A 19199-nucleotide genomic window follows, 5' to 3' on the forward strand; every position below is an offset into this window, starting at 1 on the left:
TATAATTTGCAACTTACATAAAATTATTGTAATTTGTTACTATATATAACCAAATATGATATGTTTTCTTTTAAAACACTACCCCAACACACAATCGTGTTCTGTCTGGTCCGACACTGCTCACTTAGTCCCTCCAAATTGTTAATATGTAGCAGAGTGTGCCATACGTATTTTAAAATAAATAAAAAGTATAGTTTTATAATATTTTTAAAAAAATTAATTTTTTTAATAAAAGTTTAACAATCTATTTATATTCAATAAAAGAAAATTTTAAAAATATATATATAACTATATTTTATATTCATCTTAAAATATATGTTGGACACTTTCTTACAAACGATAATAATTGGTCCGCAGTGACAGCGTAGTTTCCTTGCCATTACTAGTTACTACTGTTTTTTCCTTGACAAATAAAACAAAAATGCTATTGTTTTTCCGGTTTAATAAATAATACAAATAAATGGAAACATGAATATCCCATTAAAGAATATAAATGTATTGAAAATAGAGGCTAGTAGGGTGGGAGAAAAGCATGTTTTTTGATAATAGAAAAGCATTTGGTTAGAAAAACAAGTAATCCATAAAAATTGATTTATGAATGACTCTCGGCAGGCTATAACGTGAGAACTGAAACCAAGAGGAAAGTGACAGCGTGTTTGTCTTATTTTATTTCTTACAAAAAACTTTAATAAATTAATCTGGTAATACATAATTTTAAAAAGCAATGGATGCGCATAGAAATGGTCGCCCAAACTCACCCATACTTTTGTCATCTTTATCTTCGCCAATTATGGACCCTTTTGACTTCGGTTTAAGTTACGGATTTAAAGCTTATTTTTATTTTTAAACTGATTTTCTTTGTTATAATAAATTAAAAAATATTGTAAAAATCTGAATGCAGATTAAAGTCGGGGAATGTAGTTCCTTAAATTATTTATTTTACTTATATTAATTTATTTATATTTATAATATTAACATCATCATTCCCACATTCAATTTAATAATTATTTTTATATATTTAAGAATTATTAATTTATATACATATTAAAGTTAACAGAATAAATATTTACTTTAAATTTTCACGTTTCAATTATCACTTAAAATATATTAAGTCATTATTGCTTTTTTAAGTTTACACGTTATACCATCTAATAAATTTAACTATCTTTTAAAACCGGTCTTGTTCATATTTTAACTGTCTAGACATGATAATGAGTTGTACATGTGTCCTTTCGTGTTTTAAAATCATACTCCGGCCGATTTATATTGGTGTATCATTTAATTGAAGTTGAAATTAACATGAAAATATATTCGTATTTATCCGTTTAATACACACTTGTACATGAATTATATATATAAATACTTTTATTCAGTGAATAACCATTTTTACTAATTATATATATAAAGGAGAACCATCTTACATGGAGAACCGTTGATGATTTTATTATAAAATTTTATCACAAATTATAAAATAAATTCAAAAAATATATAATTCGATACTAATCTAGAATAATAATTAAATTTCAATATAATAAAATTTAACAATTAAAATTTGATAAAAATTACTTGATTTTAAATTTGATTCTACAATGAATTTTTTTTAAAGTGTTATTTTAATGTTATGAAACCAATTTAAACTTTTTCATTAATTTCAATAATTTTTTAAATAAAAAAATTGTGTAAATTCGATTTTTAACTTGATAATTAAAATTTATAATTATATATGATGAAAAATAAAATAAATTATATATTTTTTAAATGATGGTTATCCACAATTTTTTATATAAAAGGTCATACATGGAATGCTATCCTATATATAAAGTATCAAATGTTTGAAATAAAAGCATCAAATATTTGAAAATGAAATACATAATCAAATAGTTTAGTATAGTCTGTCGTCAAATATAGTACATTTAATATTTATATAAATTATACAGGAATTTAACAATCGTCTTTGTTATTATTTAGTATAAAATAAGATATATAAATTATATGAACTATATTAGATTTTTTTAAATTGATTTTACATTTATTACGTGTTTCTTCGTTCTATATCAAATATTATTTGAAAATCAAACACAACATTAATTATATTCGTATTTTTGCGTTTTCATGTTAGTTACCAAATTTTCGCACCTACAAATTAATTATTCGTATAATTTTGTCTCCTATTCATGTATTATATTATATAATAAAATTGCCAACCTATGTCCTCCCAATATATGATAAAAAAATTATAAAGTTTTCTTAAATGAGATATTCATTATAGCACCGTATGTTAATATTATAAAAACTATATAAAATATATATAATACTTTAATTTATATTTCGGGTAATTTAGTGAACCGGACCCTCCCGGTTAATCTGATAATTAATCGGTCATTAATTAAAATTAATTTAATATTAAATTATATAAAAATTATAATACATGTAATAATTTTACTATTTTGATTATCCATATATAATTTTTGAAAATAATTATACAAACAAATTTAAAATATGAAATATTATTAAAGTAAATATAATTTTTAAGATCTAATTTATGAATTGAGGTAAATTTGAGATGAAAATTTAAGAAAATTTATTATTTAACTATTTAAAATAGTAAATATGTATATAAGATTATTATTTTTCTTATATTTTATACAAATACATATTTTTTTTTAATTTTTTACCAAAAATGTCAATTTTTGACCAATTAACCTGATTTTTGACCGATTAATCCGATTTTTACCGATTTTTGGTTGATTTTCGTAAAAAGTGATCTCTGACCCAATTTTCACCTAAGCAATTTAATATTCTACCAAACATCGATTAATCACCGATGAATCCCGATTAATTGTCAATTTTTAGAACACTAAAAATAAACTATATAAAACTATAATAATCAGAATTGGGTTTAATTTATTTAAACGATTATCTCTTTATTTGGGTTATTGAAAATAAAAATAAATAGTGTTATATAACTATTAAACTACTAGACATAATTTTCTTATCCCGCTAAACCATGATCACAACTCATCTTGCTAAACTACCATCACGTCTCCTTCCAACTTATTTTAATATTTTTATTATAATATCTATAATTAGTATATATATTCATACACATATATTAAAATTATGATTAGATAAATAAAAATTTAGTAAAACAAATAAATGGAAGGAAGGACAAACTCGCTAAGAGAAAAAAAGACTGACAGAGTAGTATCAGATCTGTAAACATTTGGGCCATGCAGGAGGGTCCAAGGGTCACACTGAGATTTAATTTTAATATATACACGAGAAAATGACAAACGTATCAAATGTAACCCACGGAATCTCTCCATTTTAACAAAGAGTGAGGAATTTGTATTTGTTCTCAAACTTTCGTACACTCAGGGGTGGAGTAAACTGTATTTGTTTGACTGATTTAGGTATTATAAATACGATGATTTTACTTTCGGAAGGCGTAAAACAGTTCGGATTTAAGTAGGCTTTATGACGATGGTATATTGTGCTTAGTCCGTCTAATACAAAGAATTACATTGCAAAATTTAAAACTAAAAGCCAATGGTTTACGGGCAACTCCGAGAATTCGTTTGAATATATGTATCAGTTCAGCTGTACAAGAGACTAAATATATTCTATCCCAGCAGCAACAAACCCCATAAACTCAGTTACAACCATCATAAAACTGCTTCGGACAACCACATTTTGGGAGGGTTGCACTCACAATTAATCATCTTGATGTTTTCTTGAGCTCCGTTGCATATGTAAATATCAGCTCCAAAACATGGCATTTTAAAATTACATTACTGCCAGGGATCCTGTGTAAAAGTACAAGTTAACTACTCTGGACCAGGTCTGATAAATGAAATATCTGCTATGAACCTCTTGGTATGAAGACATGAGGGTCTTCTGAGGATGCCTGGCTTTTGGATTCTGAAGGAGACTTCCAAAGTGGCCTGACTTGGCTGTCGTGTGAACCTGAACCCATTTTATTTTTTATACTATTTCTGATGGGATGATTGAAAAAAGGACCCTCAAAGAAAATCGATTCTCTGGAGTATGTAGGCTTTTCTGATTTCTCAATATTAGGCTTTTCTGATTTCTCGATATCAGGCTTACCCCTAGGAGGCGGAGGTTCTTGAAGTGGGAACGCAGAATGTCTATCATGATTTCCAGATCCTACGTTAGAGTTTTCTGATCCTATCTGCAAAGATGATCCGGTCTGAGTGTCTGTAGCTGGTACAATCACCGATACATATCTTCCTGCTTCTTTGTCCCACACAAGAGACATCTTTTTGATGTCTCTGTTCAGAGAAGTTGACTGAGTTTGACCAGAAGCTAGAGAAGGAGATGTCAGAGGCGGATCAGTACTATCGTTTTGTGTAAATTGTTCATCAACTCCTACAGAATTATGGACTAATGGACTATTGTTGCTTGCAAAAGTGGTTTTCAAAGATGAAGGCTGGTCATTATAGTTGGAGCTCAAGTCATGTGCTTTTGGGATAGGGCTTAAAGCATACTCGTGAACATGACCCGGACTACTGAAGCTCCTCGAAATCTGAATGCCTGTTTCATACTCATCCCTGCAACCTTGGCTCGGAGGGAAAGAGTTCCGTGAAGAAGATAAAACAACATCATTAGTGTCTTTATTTGGTCCAATGTCAACACTGAAACTACTTCTCAAACTCACATCACTGGAGCTCTGTTCAGCATCTGCCAAACCATTGTTATTTACAGGACGTAGTACAGAAGAGGATGCCCTCGCTTTTGCTGCTACTTTTACAGCCTTATTTGGATCCAGTTTCGCGAGCTTCCAAGCACTAATTCGAACAGACTTTTTGAGCATCTTGTTTCCCTTTTCTGTACATCTCACTGCTTCCTGATTGACTGTTGATGCTATTATTCCAGGATCAATTTGAGGTGCAACTTCTTCCTGATATATTCAAGTTTTAGAAAAGATTGCACACAGACTTGAATATGACGTTTACAACTTGATTTTGCATATGAAAGAACAGAAACTCTACAGTAAAATAAAACTTGAAGAATCAAAAGCAGCTGGGCTTTCAGCTATATGTACCAATCCATCAACTAACACCGGCAATTTAAAATTCTAAACTTAATCTGAAACTGTAGGAACTGAATTTAATTCTCGAAAGAAAAATAAAGATTGAAGAAATGAATTTTTAGAGACTGTTTCGAAACAAAATAATTAATAAATAACATTATTTCATCTAATTTTAATCAAGTAATCAGGTCTCTAGGGTATACAAGTTTTATGAAATCTCAGATGAAATTCTTTCTTCTACAAAAAAAGAGTATCTATTACTAATATTTAGACAAGTAAGAATACATAGGATACAGATTTAAGCGGAGAAACACATACATACGCACACACATAAACACACATATTTTTCCCCTTTATATGGATAAGTATTTCAATTTCCAACAGACGATGAACCTGCCAAATGAATTTCAAGATTTCTAAACTAAAAAATAATCTCCTCTAGAAACTGAAGAGCGCATTTTAAGTACTATGAGATCATTCATTCTTGGGTGACAGAGGAGCATACCATCAAATTATTTCTCATGTTTTAAGAATGGTGGGTGCAGATTTTACCATTGAGCATTTTCTTTCAAGAAATTAAGCTTAGAACTATATTCTGTGAAAGAACTGAGTGGAAGTTGGAAAATCAAGATATTGTTGTAATCATATAAAATCAGCTAAATGAAGTTTTACATACAATCCAGTTAGCCAAATACCTGATAATCCACTAATAATCTAGGAGGAGTGCACCATGCCCCCTTGTAGTGACGACCTAGAGAACTTCCACCATTGTAGGCGGGAGTAGCAGATCCAGTTGGGGAATGCAAAATGTTTGCAAATTGCTCGTTAACATGTGTTCTAGGAGGAGCCTCACTCCTTTCCCTTGTAGCCACCACATACTCATAGGTTGTAATGCCCTATTTTTAAAAGGCAACCAACTTAAAGATCATGATAAAAAATTGTTCTCTAGTTCTTTTTTGAAAAAATTTAGAAGGCAATCTATTGCTGTACGGAAGGTTACTACTCATTTCAAAATTCAGGCATTGCACATTCAGACAACAATTTCAGTTGTACAAAAAATGCGTGATTGGAGATTCATATATTCTGAACTGTACTAGATCTGGAAATGAAGCATTAGCAATTTAAATTATTGAAACTTTCATATTGCAATCTCAGTTTCCTACCAATTCAAAAATATGCATAGGATGCATTAGTAACACAATGACCAAAAACGAAACTAACCTTCCTAATTAGTATCATGTGAAAACACAAAAGTTCACCCAAGGGTAGGCATGCTACCAAAGAAACTACTGTACATACAACCTGTTAAAAGATGATAGAACAGCAAAACACTTGATCAGTTTCATTATAATAATAAAGACTAAGGTGTTTTAGAAAGAGGCCGAGACATACACCAACCATATATGAACATACCACAACGGTTGCAAATGGGGCACGGGAGAAACCTTTTCCTAGTCTGTCAACTATGTCAGCCTCCATGTTCTGCTTTCTGACAAAGCAACGAACTAAAACAGCAATGCCAACCCCAGTCTCCAAAGCTAGCTGTAGAAGTGGAAGGTGGAGACACAGAGAAATAAATGGTTAGTATTCAAAACAAAGGTTTTCAACATGCTTATTAGTTTGTATCTGAACATACCCAAAGAACACTAATCGCCATTAGAGATATAAAAGTAACGTAATTTTTCCGCCCAATACAGTTGTTGAGCCACTGCACCATTCAGTAATGACCGGAGTTAGATATATTTTTTCACGGGCTAAACGTTGGGCCCAAATTATTAGAAATCTAATTTGTGTTCAGCATAGATCAGGAAAGGTATACCCGACAATGGTGATCAAATCTATCCACACACTTGTCACAACTTCTGCAGTGTTTGCTGAATTTGCGCACCTGCATCAGGGGTCAAAAAGAAACAAACCTATCAAACAAAACTACAAACTGAAGTAATAAGTTAAACCCTAAAGAAATTGTTAATTAATGTAACAGGAAAGCCATGCCATATTGAAGATAATTGTGAATCGGGAATCTTATGTTCAATATCATGACCAGCTCTAAATTAAACACTTTTTTCTTTTTTAATGATATATATGAACATGTTTATAAATTGGCAAAAACCACCTCACTACCAACACTTTTACAAAGATATTAAATTAGTCATTTATACTTCACTTATATTCGCAAACTACAACAAAATGTTTATTATCTGACTTTATTTTATATATCATGTCGTATAATTCCATATTCATAGAACATTGATGATATTACGCCAGTAAAAGTTTGGTCCCTTTACCTTTATGATTTTAAAAATGGATTGAAGCCAATCTAGCAGTTTCAATAGTAGGGTCATATTTGGTCCACATAAATACTACAATTTCTCATTTAAGATATTGTAACTGATCTGAACAGATTAAGATACCTAGATTTGCACAAAATGTAAGTTCTGATGTATATCATTAACTAATGAATAGATTACAAGTAGATGATGTGGAGAAAAGATATGAAAGAGACTTTTGCGAGAAGAATAGATGATATGGTAAAGTTGCGCCAAATACTATAGATGAAATCTTATTGATCACATGCCAGTCTTTTAATACCTAAAGATCGAATAAGGTTGACATATTTGGAAGAACCGAAGAACACAACATATAAGAGTACAGATGGTGGTCACACCTTAGCCTTAAGTTGGGTTGGCTTTCTTCTACTATTTATTATCAAATCTAAGCATGAAATTGCGGTCAAGGCTAGCATCTTGTGATAAAACATAGTTAGTCATTTAGTTTTGTGTGCTTATGTGTGGGTTACCTAAGTGCTAGTTGTCACTAAATACATCCTTACACTCTGTCTAAGACCTCTGAATTTTGAATTCTTATATGCAATTTATATTTTAGAGCCCACACCTGACATGACAAATTATTAACTCTTGATTCCTTGCGGGAAATATAAAATAAATACCTCCGAATTGCATAATGTGCAGAACAAAGCATCTTCACCTGTGCCTTCATGCTCAGCTGTCACATTTATGCGACAATCTTCATAGACATACAATGCACATAAGATCCCTCCAGCAGTGCACTCAGTTCTCCTCTTCAAGACTTCCGTCTGAATATCAGTAATTCCAGTTACTTCTATTGATCCTTTTCTTGAGGATTCATGTGTTGGTATCGGGCTTCTCGAAGCTTCTGATGAAAGGGAATGTACCCCTGTGCTTTGTTCATGGTTTTTCCTTAGCATGTTCTTGGCTGAGACACCCTGCCTAATATCACGCTGATTCGTCATTACAGAATCAAATTTAAACATAATACCAGGATCTGCAGGATTAATTGCAGCACTCCTTACATAGAGAACAAAAACAAGAAATGCCTGAAATGAAAGATTATTGTCAAAAACCATTGCTAAACCAAAATATGCACGTCTTTGTATGGTTTATATACTAGAAATAGATGATATTATGGAACAGGAATCAAAGGTAATGTTAAATAAAGTTCAGAACATGTTTTTGAAGTTTCCAATTTTGTACGGAAAAGGGGCACAACACTCTAAATCAATAATAATGGTCTGCTTCTCAGATGTTTTCAATGCTTCACCATGTAAGAAATTGTGTATACGCTATAGTTTTAAACAAAAAGTGAAAGGCAGTGATGAAACAAAAGAAACCGGCATACCGCAGGAGAATATGTGGCAACCAAAGCATACTCCCAAATGCGACTTCCAAGAAATGGAGCAAAGAATGTGTAGAATGCAACAACTAGCACGCAAAATACTGTTATCGCAATAACCTATTAATGGTAAAATTAGGAAAACAAGAATCAGTAATGATGCTTGGCGAGAAATCAGAAAACTATATGACACAAAGTAACAACAGTTGTCAATGATTCTATAGAATAGAAGTATATACTCATTCACACTGGAATGCAGAAATTCGTTGATCACATAAGAACATTACACATGTCTACATCTAGTAATTTAATATAAATGCAAAGTATTAGGAGGACCTGGAAACGGTAGAGACTTTTAGCTAAAAAAATCAAAACTTAACTTTCCGCAGCCTGAAAAATTATAATAATCAAGCTAAACAGTTCCGGTAACTTCATGAATAAGAATAACCAGGAAAAAAGTTCTTAAGTTTAGCTAGATAGATATGATATATGAAATGTAAAATTCACATTCTTTTATTTAATTAAATTGAAAGTTCAGAGTAAGGAAAAACGGCCAGACAGTATTCTTCTAGTAGGCCTTTACGAAGAAACAGATTAGTGTTTATCGATTAGCTCAGGCATCTTTACGAAGAAAGGGGTTTATGCATTGTTGCTACAGCAACAAAATGGTGCTCAAGGCAGTAAATATAAGTGACTGCATAAAAGAGAAAGTTGCCCAGGATCCTAGCTTAATTTTCTAGATATACAAGAATCTGTTCAGGGGATTGGTATGCAGTTGTATTAATGAGACATGATTAGTCATTTCTTGATCAAGTAATTCAGAAAATTTAAGGTTTTTAAGCATCTAGCTGGTTACATAATAAATTGAAGCAACTCAAATTTCAAAGTAAATAACATGGCAAATGTGGTAAGAATAATTAAAAGCAAAACACAAAAGATAAGGAGAAAAAGGAGATAGAACCTGAAATGTGTGAGCAGGTAGCTGCCACCCATGTTTCCTCACCATCACTGAGAAGCAGTTTCGCCCAAGTTTCAATCTTCAAAAACCTAAATTTTATATACTATTTACAAGAACATTAAATAAAATGTGTTTTCAATGTATAAAAAAAAGGAGATAAATCAGTGATTTCTTGAGGTGGGGGGTCACTGAATCAAAATGATTGCACGTATGCATGTATTGACAGAAGCTGAAAGAATGAATTGTACAAGAAGAAAGAACACAATTTATGCATCAGAAAAGTGACGAACAAGTGGGGACAAACAGAATAGGGACACAAGGTACTTGAGATTTGGTATTAGTACGATATATAAAAAACACAAATTTTTCGTATCAGAAAAAATCAAATATTATTCGTGGGCGATAAGTCAAACAGAAATTATAAAAAAAGGAGTAGTGTCGTGGTGTCATAGCTATTAAACTGGGTATCAATAAAAAATATTGTTTTTTCTAAATATTTTTGTAATTTTATTATTTTCCGAAAATATTTATAAAAATGTGGTGCAATCATTTTATTAAATACATATAATATTTTTTTATACAAACTTTATAGTGTGTGTATTTTTATTGAATAATATATCTACCAAAAATTAAATAATTAAAAAGTATTATAGATATATAAGAATATCAATTGAGTTTGACATATTAAATATAACAAAATTAAATATAAAAGATTAATAAAAATTAGTTTATGGAAAACAACAAGCTTAAAACAATTCAACCCTTAGGTCAATTTTTTTTTAAAAAAAATTATTTATATTATTTATAATTTTTTTAAAAATTAATATTAAAAACTGATTAAAAGAGATTCATATTATCCGTATTCAAATAATGTCCGTCAAATCCAAATTCAAATATTTTGTTTTAAAAAATTTTAGATACATATATCAATACCAATACAAATTTTCAAATACCGATAGAACAATCCATATAAGAAATATCAGTCAACGACAATAATTTCCATAACCGTCCAAATTAACCGTTTGAAACTACATAAACCGAAATTTTATGGTTTTGTAACGGTTTGGATCAGTTATCATTTCATTTTTTTCAAAACCGATAGGTCCATATTATTGCATATTATTAATACCTATTTTATGTCCGTTTTCGTAATTTTAGTAATAAATAAATTGTTTTACTTTATTTTGTAGGAAAATAAATAAAATCATAATTTGAGTTGGAAAATGTGCAAATAAGGAAGAAGGTGGACTGTTCTAGAATTCAAAGGAATTGGAAGATAAATATAATATTTATTGGAGAAGAATAAGAATTACTTTAAGAATTCTGGTTGTATTCCAAGACCCCAACCCTATATATGAGTCTCCTCTCTTGTATTTTACACATTCTAACACACCCAATACACCCAATTAATTATTTGTTTTGTTCAGCTTTTTATCATATGTAGCTGAATTTGTTCCCTAGTATGAAGATTAAGTTAATTTAATTGCTTTGATATCTTCTTGTTCCTATTATTTGATTCTCGTGATTTTTCTTGGTGCTTAATTATTTATTTGACAAAGTGATTTTGATATATTATTGTTACCAGATTTATTTTTCATAGCCTATGCTTACTCCATAAAATTTTGATGGGTTATTGTTAGATAACAAGTTTCATAGTATATGCTTGTTTCGTTAATTAAAATTTATTTGTGAAGAAAAGAGAGTTGATTTTAAGGCGAGTTGATTTTAATTATGATTGATTAACGGATTTGGATTCCTAGATTTTTCATATTATTTGATCTATTTGCTAATTAGGTTAATTCAAATTGCTCTCAAATCTTATTATCTAGTTCGCCTGATTTAAATTATCAGGGTTTTGAAAATTCATAATCTCTCTGGATTGACCTGTATTTGCTACAATTAACCGTTGTGTATTTGCAGTTATTTTACACGTCAAAAATCCAGAAAATAACGGTTTGATTTGGATTTGTATTTTATATCGCACGTTATATCCAAACCACCTGAATATATTAAAATATTTAAATTATATAATTTGAGGATACATACATTATATAAGTTATTAATATTTTTAAGTAGTTGAATCCATGTTATCTAAATATTAAAGTTAAAATATCCAAATTATTATATGATTAACTTGTTTAATTGATAATTTATTAACTTAATAATTTTTTTACCTAATACACATATACACATATTTTTCTTTAACAGTTTAAACGGAAACCGCCCAACCCGAACCGCTATAATTTGGGCCGTTTGATTATGTCACTAACGGTTATGGTTACGATAATGATTAAATAAATTATAAAACCATTAAATTTGGTTTGGATGGTTATGAGTTCTAAAACCGTCCATTCCCACTATACTCAACCCCCAAGTGCATGTGCAGCTCTCGTAAAACAAATAAAAAATCAACTTCTAAGGTAAAAACAATTATCTAGTTACGTAGTTGAGCATAAATATAATTATTTTATAATTGTTTAAACGTAAATAATTGAAACCAAAATTTAGACGAAATGATTTGATAATATAATATAATTTTTGTTATATATTTTTAAAAAAAGAAAATAAAATTTATTACCATCAAAATTTTACTCCTATGAATAAAAATAAAAGACATTAGAATTTAATACAACTATACAAGGCAACAGTACATTTTTTGACAAAAAAAGACAATTTTTTTTCTTATTTATTTTCCTTCCTTTTATTTTTTCATTTTTGAGGATTTTAAAAGAATCATCGGTTCTCCTCTTCTAGTATTTGTTCTTTTTCAAGTAAATTGAAGGGTCCGATGGAAAATCTTAATATCTTCATTTTCTCATATTCTCATTAATTTCTTTTGAATAAAACTCATTTTTTGGGTATTTGTGTGTCTTTCTCTTGAAGTATGTGTTTTGTCTTTTTTTCGGAGTGTTGTGAATTTTTGATGATATAAAAAGTCTGCGTCGAATTTGGAGCTCTTGTAAAATGTGAGCTCATCTTTTACAACCAAAGATTATTCATTTTTTACGAGTTTACATGTTCGACTTTTTTATAGTCGATATCTGACATGTATAAAATTGGAGAGCCTTTAGTATATTCATAACTAGTATCCGAATTCCGGTAGTTCTTCTCTAATCTCAATTTACGAGTGAACATTGGTCTAGTCATGTTTTTAATGTGATATGGTTAATTGTGATGTTACTTTTTTGTTTTCAGAGATGTTGGTGCAGTTTGGATTGATCGAGATATTTTTGATTTCGTTTTCAATTTTAAGAATTTTTAAATTTTGTGTGTTAAAGGATTAGAAAATAAATTATAGAATTATATTTAATATATTACTTGTTTTACAATCTGATTGTATCGACAGTTAGAGTTTGTCCGGCTGTATTATGTTAAAATTAATGAAAACTTTTTGTTGTTTGTAAAATAATTACTCAAATGGCAATTTCGTTTATGACATTGGAATTAAAAATATCCAACTAAAAAATAAAATAAAAAAGTAATTAGGGGGGGGGGGCAGAGAGGATAATAGGAAAGGCACAGAATAGGCGTGTGAGTGACACGTAGTAAGACATAGAGCACGCGAGTGAAAAGAAGGGGGCATCAACAACAGAAGAGAGCGTTCGTGTATTGAAACTTGAAACCCTAATTAGCGTCATTCATTTTGGGGAAAAGGCCGCCACTCGCCGGATCACATCGCGTGGTAGAACGATTACGGAAAAATACTTGTTTTGGGTAACACTCACATCTCTCTCTCTCTCTCTCTCTCTCTCTCTCTCTATTTTCATCTTGACTCTTTCAAAACTGCTCTCCCCTCGATTCTCTCTTTAACTTTCTCTCTTATTAAATTCACACACATATGTATGCTTGTTTTTTGAGGATGAGCATCGTGTGACCTGGATTGTTTAAATTTCTTATCTTTATAATACTGTTTGTGTTCAATTCAATTTTGCTAGTACCCTTTTATTTATTTTTTGAGAATTTGCTTCTGATTATAATGATGTACAAGCTTAATTGTTCTCATCAGTGTAGCTGTTAGTTTGTCAAATTGAGGTCTACGAGAGAGTACTAGTATGTTTAACTCAGATTGTTCTGGTTTTACATAAGCTTCAACCATGATGTGTCTGTAATTACCTAGTCTGTGAATATCTCTGTAACCAAGAAGAAAGCGGCTTCCTTTATAGTTGTCGGAAACAGCAGTTATATTTAAAATCATTGGATTTTCTCATTATGATGATCTACAAGCCTAATGTGCAAAGGTGTTTGATATGTGCAGCTGTTAGTTTGTTGAGTCGAGGTCAAACATAAAGTACTAGTATGCTTTCAGAAGCATTACTGACCTGAGCTACTTTTGGCTTAAGAAAGCTTAAATCTTGATCCGTTTCTAATGACCTTGTGTGAACTTTGTAGTCTGTGTATGTCACAGGAGGTGTTAGGAAAACAAGTGAAAGACAGAGTTAGTTAAGGTGACAAGTTACATGACCGTAAATTTGAGCCTAGGAATACCATAACTAAGTGACTTTTCAAATTATTGGTGATCAGTTAAAAAATGGAGCAAGTTCTCTGATTGCATTTGCAATAAGTTATAAAATATTGGAACTTTATTTAGTTTTGCTTCCTCTTTCTACCAACTGTTTACCTGAATTATATTTCAGGATTTTAACACATATCTTATAAGTTCATAGTCGGTGGCAGGTCAGTAAAATATACCAGTCGTCTTCAACCAAAGTAAACTGCTGAGATAAATTTATCTGAATGAGTTCCCTTGAGCACTGCGTAGACAGCCCTATTACCTTGAAAGCATGATGTAATGATTCATGTAGCCATGCCTATCTAGTTTGATGATAGCAAAATTAACAAGTCCCTTGCCTAAGATTTATAATAATGGCTGTGATAGCCTTATATTTTTCGAGAGTTTGTATTGAGGACTTTGTAATTTAAACCTTTGGATATACGACTTTAGAGATAAGAGTATCATGAAAGTATAGCTTTGTCAGATGCCTTTCCGCTGTACATCAGTATCATGGTTAGATGTTTTGTAAATAATTTAATTTTATGCAGGATAAATGGGTAGGCAGTGGAATTTGGTGAGCGTCTATTTTGATTTAATTATGTTGGCCATTTGACCTTTGTGTCCTTTGACTATTTTGTGTTACTGTGCAAATAGAACATGGATCTGAGGTTGGAATGTCAAAACATAAAGTTCATGTACTTGTAGGATCTCTGAAAATACTTTTAAGATCTTTTGCTGCTGGGACTGGTCTGTCTTATATATATATATATAATATATACATATATATATATTCTTGATGGTTTTTTTCATGCGCATCAATGTTTGGTTCTACATGACAATGCTTAAAATTAGATTTCCAATCGAGTTGGCCCAGAAGATGTAGTTGCTGTTGTTTGGAAGTGATGCCTAATGAGCTATATATAATAATATGAATAAATCATTAAAAGCATATGATGACTGTGGGTATTTGTCCTACAAAATTGCCAGTGTTAACTTTAGTGGTAGTGCTAGCAGCTGGAGCAGCACATAATCCAGGCGAGTCATATTTCACTTTATATTTTTGCAACCCTTTGTTTTATTTCTTTCTGGTAATTGTGTAAACCAGGTACGCGTTCCATTATCAGCTATGTAAAATCAGTTCAAGAGCCAGTTATTACTGGATTGTATGCATTATATAATTCATTATGTTGCTTGATTAGTGTTTACATTTTAGATTAGTATTCTTGTGATTTTTAGTTGCTGACATTTTTTTTACGTCTCAGGTATCCTCTGAAAAGGAGGAAGCGGAAATAATTCCTTTTTTCTCATAATGGATATAGATCTTAGGTTACCTTCCGGTGAATATGAAAAGGAACAAGAAGAAGAAGAAGAGGAAGAGGAAGAAGAGGAACCAAATGGACTTGTTAACATATTGGATAAAGAAGATAAACTACACAGTGCAGGACTGAGCGGCACTTTGGTGCTTATGGAAGATGACGTGAACATAAATTCTCAGGCAGTCGATGTTTTTGATGGTAACGAGGATACAAATTTGGAGCCACTTGCTGGTATGGAATTTGGGTCTCATGGGGAAGCATACTCTTTTTATCAAGAATATGCCAGGTCTATGGGTTTCAATACTGCAATACAAAATAGTCGTCGTTCAAAGACTTCGAGAGAATTTATTGATGCAAAATTTGCATGTTCTAGATACGGCACAAAGCGTGAGTATGACAAATCATATAATAAACCACGAAGTCGACAAGGGAACAAACAAGATCCAGAAAATTCATCCAGCAGAAGATTGTGTTCAAAGACAGACTGCAAAGCCAGCATGCATGTAAAGAGAAGATCAGATGGAAAATGGATTATACATAGATTCGTGAAAGAGCACAATCACGAACTTTTACCTGCCCAAGCTATTAGCGAACAGACTAGAAAGATGTATGCTGCAATGGCAAGACAATTTGCTGAGTATAAGAATGTGGTTGGTCTCAGGAACGACTCGAAAAGTCCGTTTGATAAAGGTCTTAGTTTGGCTCTTGAAGCAGGAGATGCAAACTTGCTGCTTGACTTCTGTGTGCAGATGCAGAGTATGAATTCCAACTTCTTTTATGCAGTAGAAGTGAACAAAGATCAACGTCTTAAAAATTTGTTATGGATTGATGCCAAAAGTAGGCATGATTACACAAATTTCAGCGATGTTGTTTCTTTTGACACAACTTATTTCCGGAACAGTTATAAAATGCCTCTAGCTCTTTTTGTTGGGGTTAATCAGCACTATCAATTCATGTTGCTCGGATGTGTACTACTCTCAGATGAAAGCCCGACAACAATGTCATGGGTGATGCGTACATGGTTAAAAGCAATGGGGGGACAGGCTCCGAAATATATAATCACTGACCAAGACAAATCCCTCAAGTCAGTTGTATCTGAGGTTTTCCCATCTGTCCGTCATTGCTATTTTATGTGGCATATACTAGGAAAAATTTCTGAAACCTTAAGTCATGTAATTAAACAGAATGATAAGTTCATGGCAAAATTGTTGAAATGCATTTACAGATCATGGACAGATGAGGAATTTGAAAAAAGGTGGCAGAAATTTGTGAATGTGTTTGAGTTAAAAGAAAATGATTGGATCAATTCACTCTATGATGACCGCAGACAATGGGTGCCAACCTACATGAATGGTGCATTATTAGCTGGGATGTCTACAGCACAGAGATCTGAGAGTGTAAACTCTTTCTTTGACAAGTATGTGCACAAAAAGACAACTCTGCAGGATTTTCTAAGACAGTACGAAACTATTTTACAGGACAGGTATGAAGAGGAATCTAAGGCAGATTCTGATACATGGAACAAGCAACCTGCATTGAGGTCCCCATCACCTTTCGAGAAGCATGCATCTGCCATATACACACATGCATTGTTTAAAAAATTCCAGTCTGAGGTTTTAGGTGCAGTTGCTTGTATGCCTAGAAATGAGAGGGAGGAAGGAGCAACCACAACTTACAGAATTCACGATCTTGAGAAGCAGCAAGAGTTCATAGTTACTTGTAACAAATTGAGGTCAGAAGTACTTTGTATGTGTCATATGTTCGAATATAAAGGTTTTCTTTGTAGACATACCCTTCTTGTTCTTCAAATATGCGGTCTTTCCACCATTCCATCCCAATATGTTCTAAAGCGATGGACGAGAGATGCTAAACTCAGGCATATAATGGTCGAAGGATCTGAACTGGTGCAGTCAAGGGTGCAGAGGTACAACAGCTTGTGCCAACGAGCACTGAAATTGAGTGAAGAAGGGTCTTTATCTCAACAAAGTTATATTATTGCACTTCGTGCACTGGAAGATACCTTTGGTACTTTGAATCTGGACTCCAACAGAGATCTCTTGGATGCTGGTACCTCAGGTAATCATGGTCTGCTTTGTATTGAAGACGATAATCAAAGTAGAAGCACAAACACAATCAAAACCAATAGAAAGAAGAATCCGACTAAGAAAAGGAAGGTTAGTTAAAAATTCTGATTGGCATATGCATGTTTGCCGTATCACAAGAATTTTAGCTGAAGGTTATATATTTTGCAGACAAACTCGGAGGCCGATATCATCAGTGTTGGAGCAGATGACAGCTTGCAAAATCTGGTATGTGTAGCTTGCCAGAATTTGCATCTACTGTATCTAGATTTTTTGCTTTTACCTGATTGGACTTGAAAGTGATGCTAGCAAAATAATGATTGTTTTACCACACACAGCTTGTTTTACCGTCCCTCATATGGACTTTAGCACTCAGTGTGATCTTATAATATATTTTTTTTAGGACAAAATGAACACTAGACCTGTCAACCTGGAAAGCTATTTTGGTACTCAACAAGGAATGGTATGGATGTCGTAATTGATAATGTCTTTTGTGCTTCTCATTCGTAATATCCTTCTCATCAACTAGGGTGATTTTCTTGTGCAGGTACCCTTGAACTTAATGGGTCCATCGCGTGATAATTATTATGGACAACAGAATATTCAGGGCCTGGTACATACCTTTACAGTAGTACAGTAGATTTAGAAGTCATTCTGACAAAGTATTCTTGTTACAGTCAAAGACAATTCTAGTGTATTATCCATATAAACAAATTTGGTTAATGTCCCTCAAATATGAATTTCTTTTCTCCTACTCCAGGGACAACTGAATAGCATTGCACCAAATCACGATGGCTATTATGGCAACCAGCCAAACATACAACAGATGGTACAGCTTGATTCGGGTCGCAAGTACCAAGTTATTGTACATTTTAATTTTGGTTTGATATAATAAAATTTATGACCTTTACTTGCAGGGGCAGATGGAGTTTTTTAGACCAGCAAGTTTTACATATCCCCTTCGGGTTAGTGTTATAAAAAAAATGTTCTCTTGTCTGGACTAGATATAATTATATTACGTTTCTTTGTATGAAGTGATTTCCCAATATTTGGCAGGATGAAGCCAATATAAGAGCAGCACATGATGGTGGATCAAGGCAAGCATGAGTACAGGGTGCCTTGCTCGGGTGTATACTACCTGCAATGGACTTGATAAAAAGCAAACAAGCACAGTGTTTTTATTTTCGATAAAGCTCAACACATCCTTATATAGCTTGTTCACAGTCTGTAATTCTGTATTTAAATTAAACTAAAATTTTGTACCAATTGTATTATGATACATGGTCAAGTTTCATTTTGTATTGAATTCCAAACTTGAATATGACCAATGATGTCATATAAAATGAGTGCTCAAGTGTATTTGTATTCCTGTATATTTTATACAGATCACATTTTGATGATAAAACACTTTGTCCAGCCTCTTTTTTCGCACACCTTGTTATTCAAATACATAGATTATATATTACCAAAAAAATATACTTTTTTTTAGAAAAATTACCTTTAAATAAAAGTAAATTTTATAGGTTTACGTAATGTAAAATTATTATGGTACAAAAGTAGCTACAAATAAAAGTTGATAGTAAATTATTTTGGTAAAGAATTTTAAATTTTAAATCTTATTATTTTGAATTTATTATATTTTTCT

The 19199-nt window shown here is 31.7% G+C and overlaps 2 protein-coding genes across 3 annotated transcripts; one reads left to right on the forward strand and one right to left on the reverse strand.

Annotated features, from left to right (window-relative positions):
- Nucleotides 1-3862: 3862 nt before the first annotated feature.
- On the reverse strand, nt 3863-9713 carry LOC141713929 (putative protein S-acyltransferase 19). The gene is made up of 9 exons (XM_074517488.1): nt 9669-9713; nt 8714-8827; nt 8004-8411; nt 6873-6941; nt 6690-6761; nt 6467-6595; nt 6275-6355; nt 5749-5949; nt 3863-4921 (listed from the first exon to the last, which is right to left on the reverse strand). Exons 1-9 carry the CDS (start codon nt 9711-9713, stop codon nt 3863-3865), a joined length of 2178 nt encoding a protein of 725 aa, XP_074373589.1.
- A 3492-nt stretch (nt 9714-13205) lies between these two features.
- On the forward strand, nt 13206-18973 carry LOC141711814 (protein FAR-RED ELONGATED HYPOCOTYL 3). 2 transcript variants are annotated; one of them, XM_074514495.1, is made up of 8 exons: nt 13206-13379; nt 15420-17647; nt 17726-17782; nt 17958-18017; nt 18102-18167; nt 18315-18383; nt 18472-18519; nt 18611-18973. In XM_074514495.1, exons 2-8 carry the CDS (start codon nt 15467-15469, stop codon nt 18659-18661), a joined length of 2532 nt encoding a protein of 843 aa, XP_074370596.1. In that variant the 5' UTR covers nt 13206-13379; nt 15420-15466; the 3' UTR covers nt 18662-18973. The 2 variants fall into 2 exon arrangements, with proteins under 2 accessions (XP_074370596.1, XP_074370597.1); XM_074514496.1 differs by lacking the exon at nt 13206-13379 and adding an exon at nt 13407-15192.
- Nucleotides 18974-19199: the final 226 nt, after the last annotated feature.

This window comes from Apium graveolens, chromosome 3, assembly GCF_009905375.1.
Source record: "Apium graveolens cultivar Ventura chromosome 3, ASM990537v1, whole genome shotgun sequence".
Taxonomy (NCBI): domain Eukaryota; kingdom Viridiplantae; phylum Streptophyta; class Magnoliopsida; order Apiales; family Apiaceae; genus Apium; species Apium graveolens.

Bases quoted from the DNA above. Each gene is read 5' to 3' on its own strand.
- LOC141713929 (XM_074517488.1), bottom strand. From the start codon at position 9,713: ATGGTGAGGAAACATGGGTGGCAGCTACCTGCTCACACATTTCAG. The intron at 6,762-6,872 runs GTATACCTTTCC...TGAATGGTGCAG, and splicing joins GATTTGATCACCATTGTCGG to TGGCTCAACAACTGTATTGG. The intron at 6,356-6,466 runs GTATGTTCATAT...ATCTTTTAACAG, and splicing joins CCCCATTTGCAACCGTTGTG to GTTGTATGTACAGTAGTTTC.
- LOC141711814 (XM_074514495.1), top strand. From the start codon at position 15,467: ATGGATATAGATCTTAGGTTACCTTCCGGTGAATATGAAAAGGAACAA. The intron at 17,783-17,957 runs GTATGTGTAGCT...TATTTTTTTTAG, and splicing joins ATGACAGCTTGCAAAATCTG to GACAAAATGAACACTAGACC. The intron at 18,520-18,610 runs GTTAGTGTTATA...AATATTTGGCAG, and splicing joins GTTTTACATATCCCCTTCGG to GATGAAGCCAATATAAGAGC.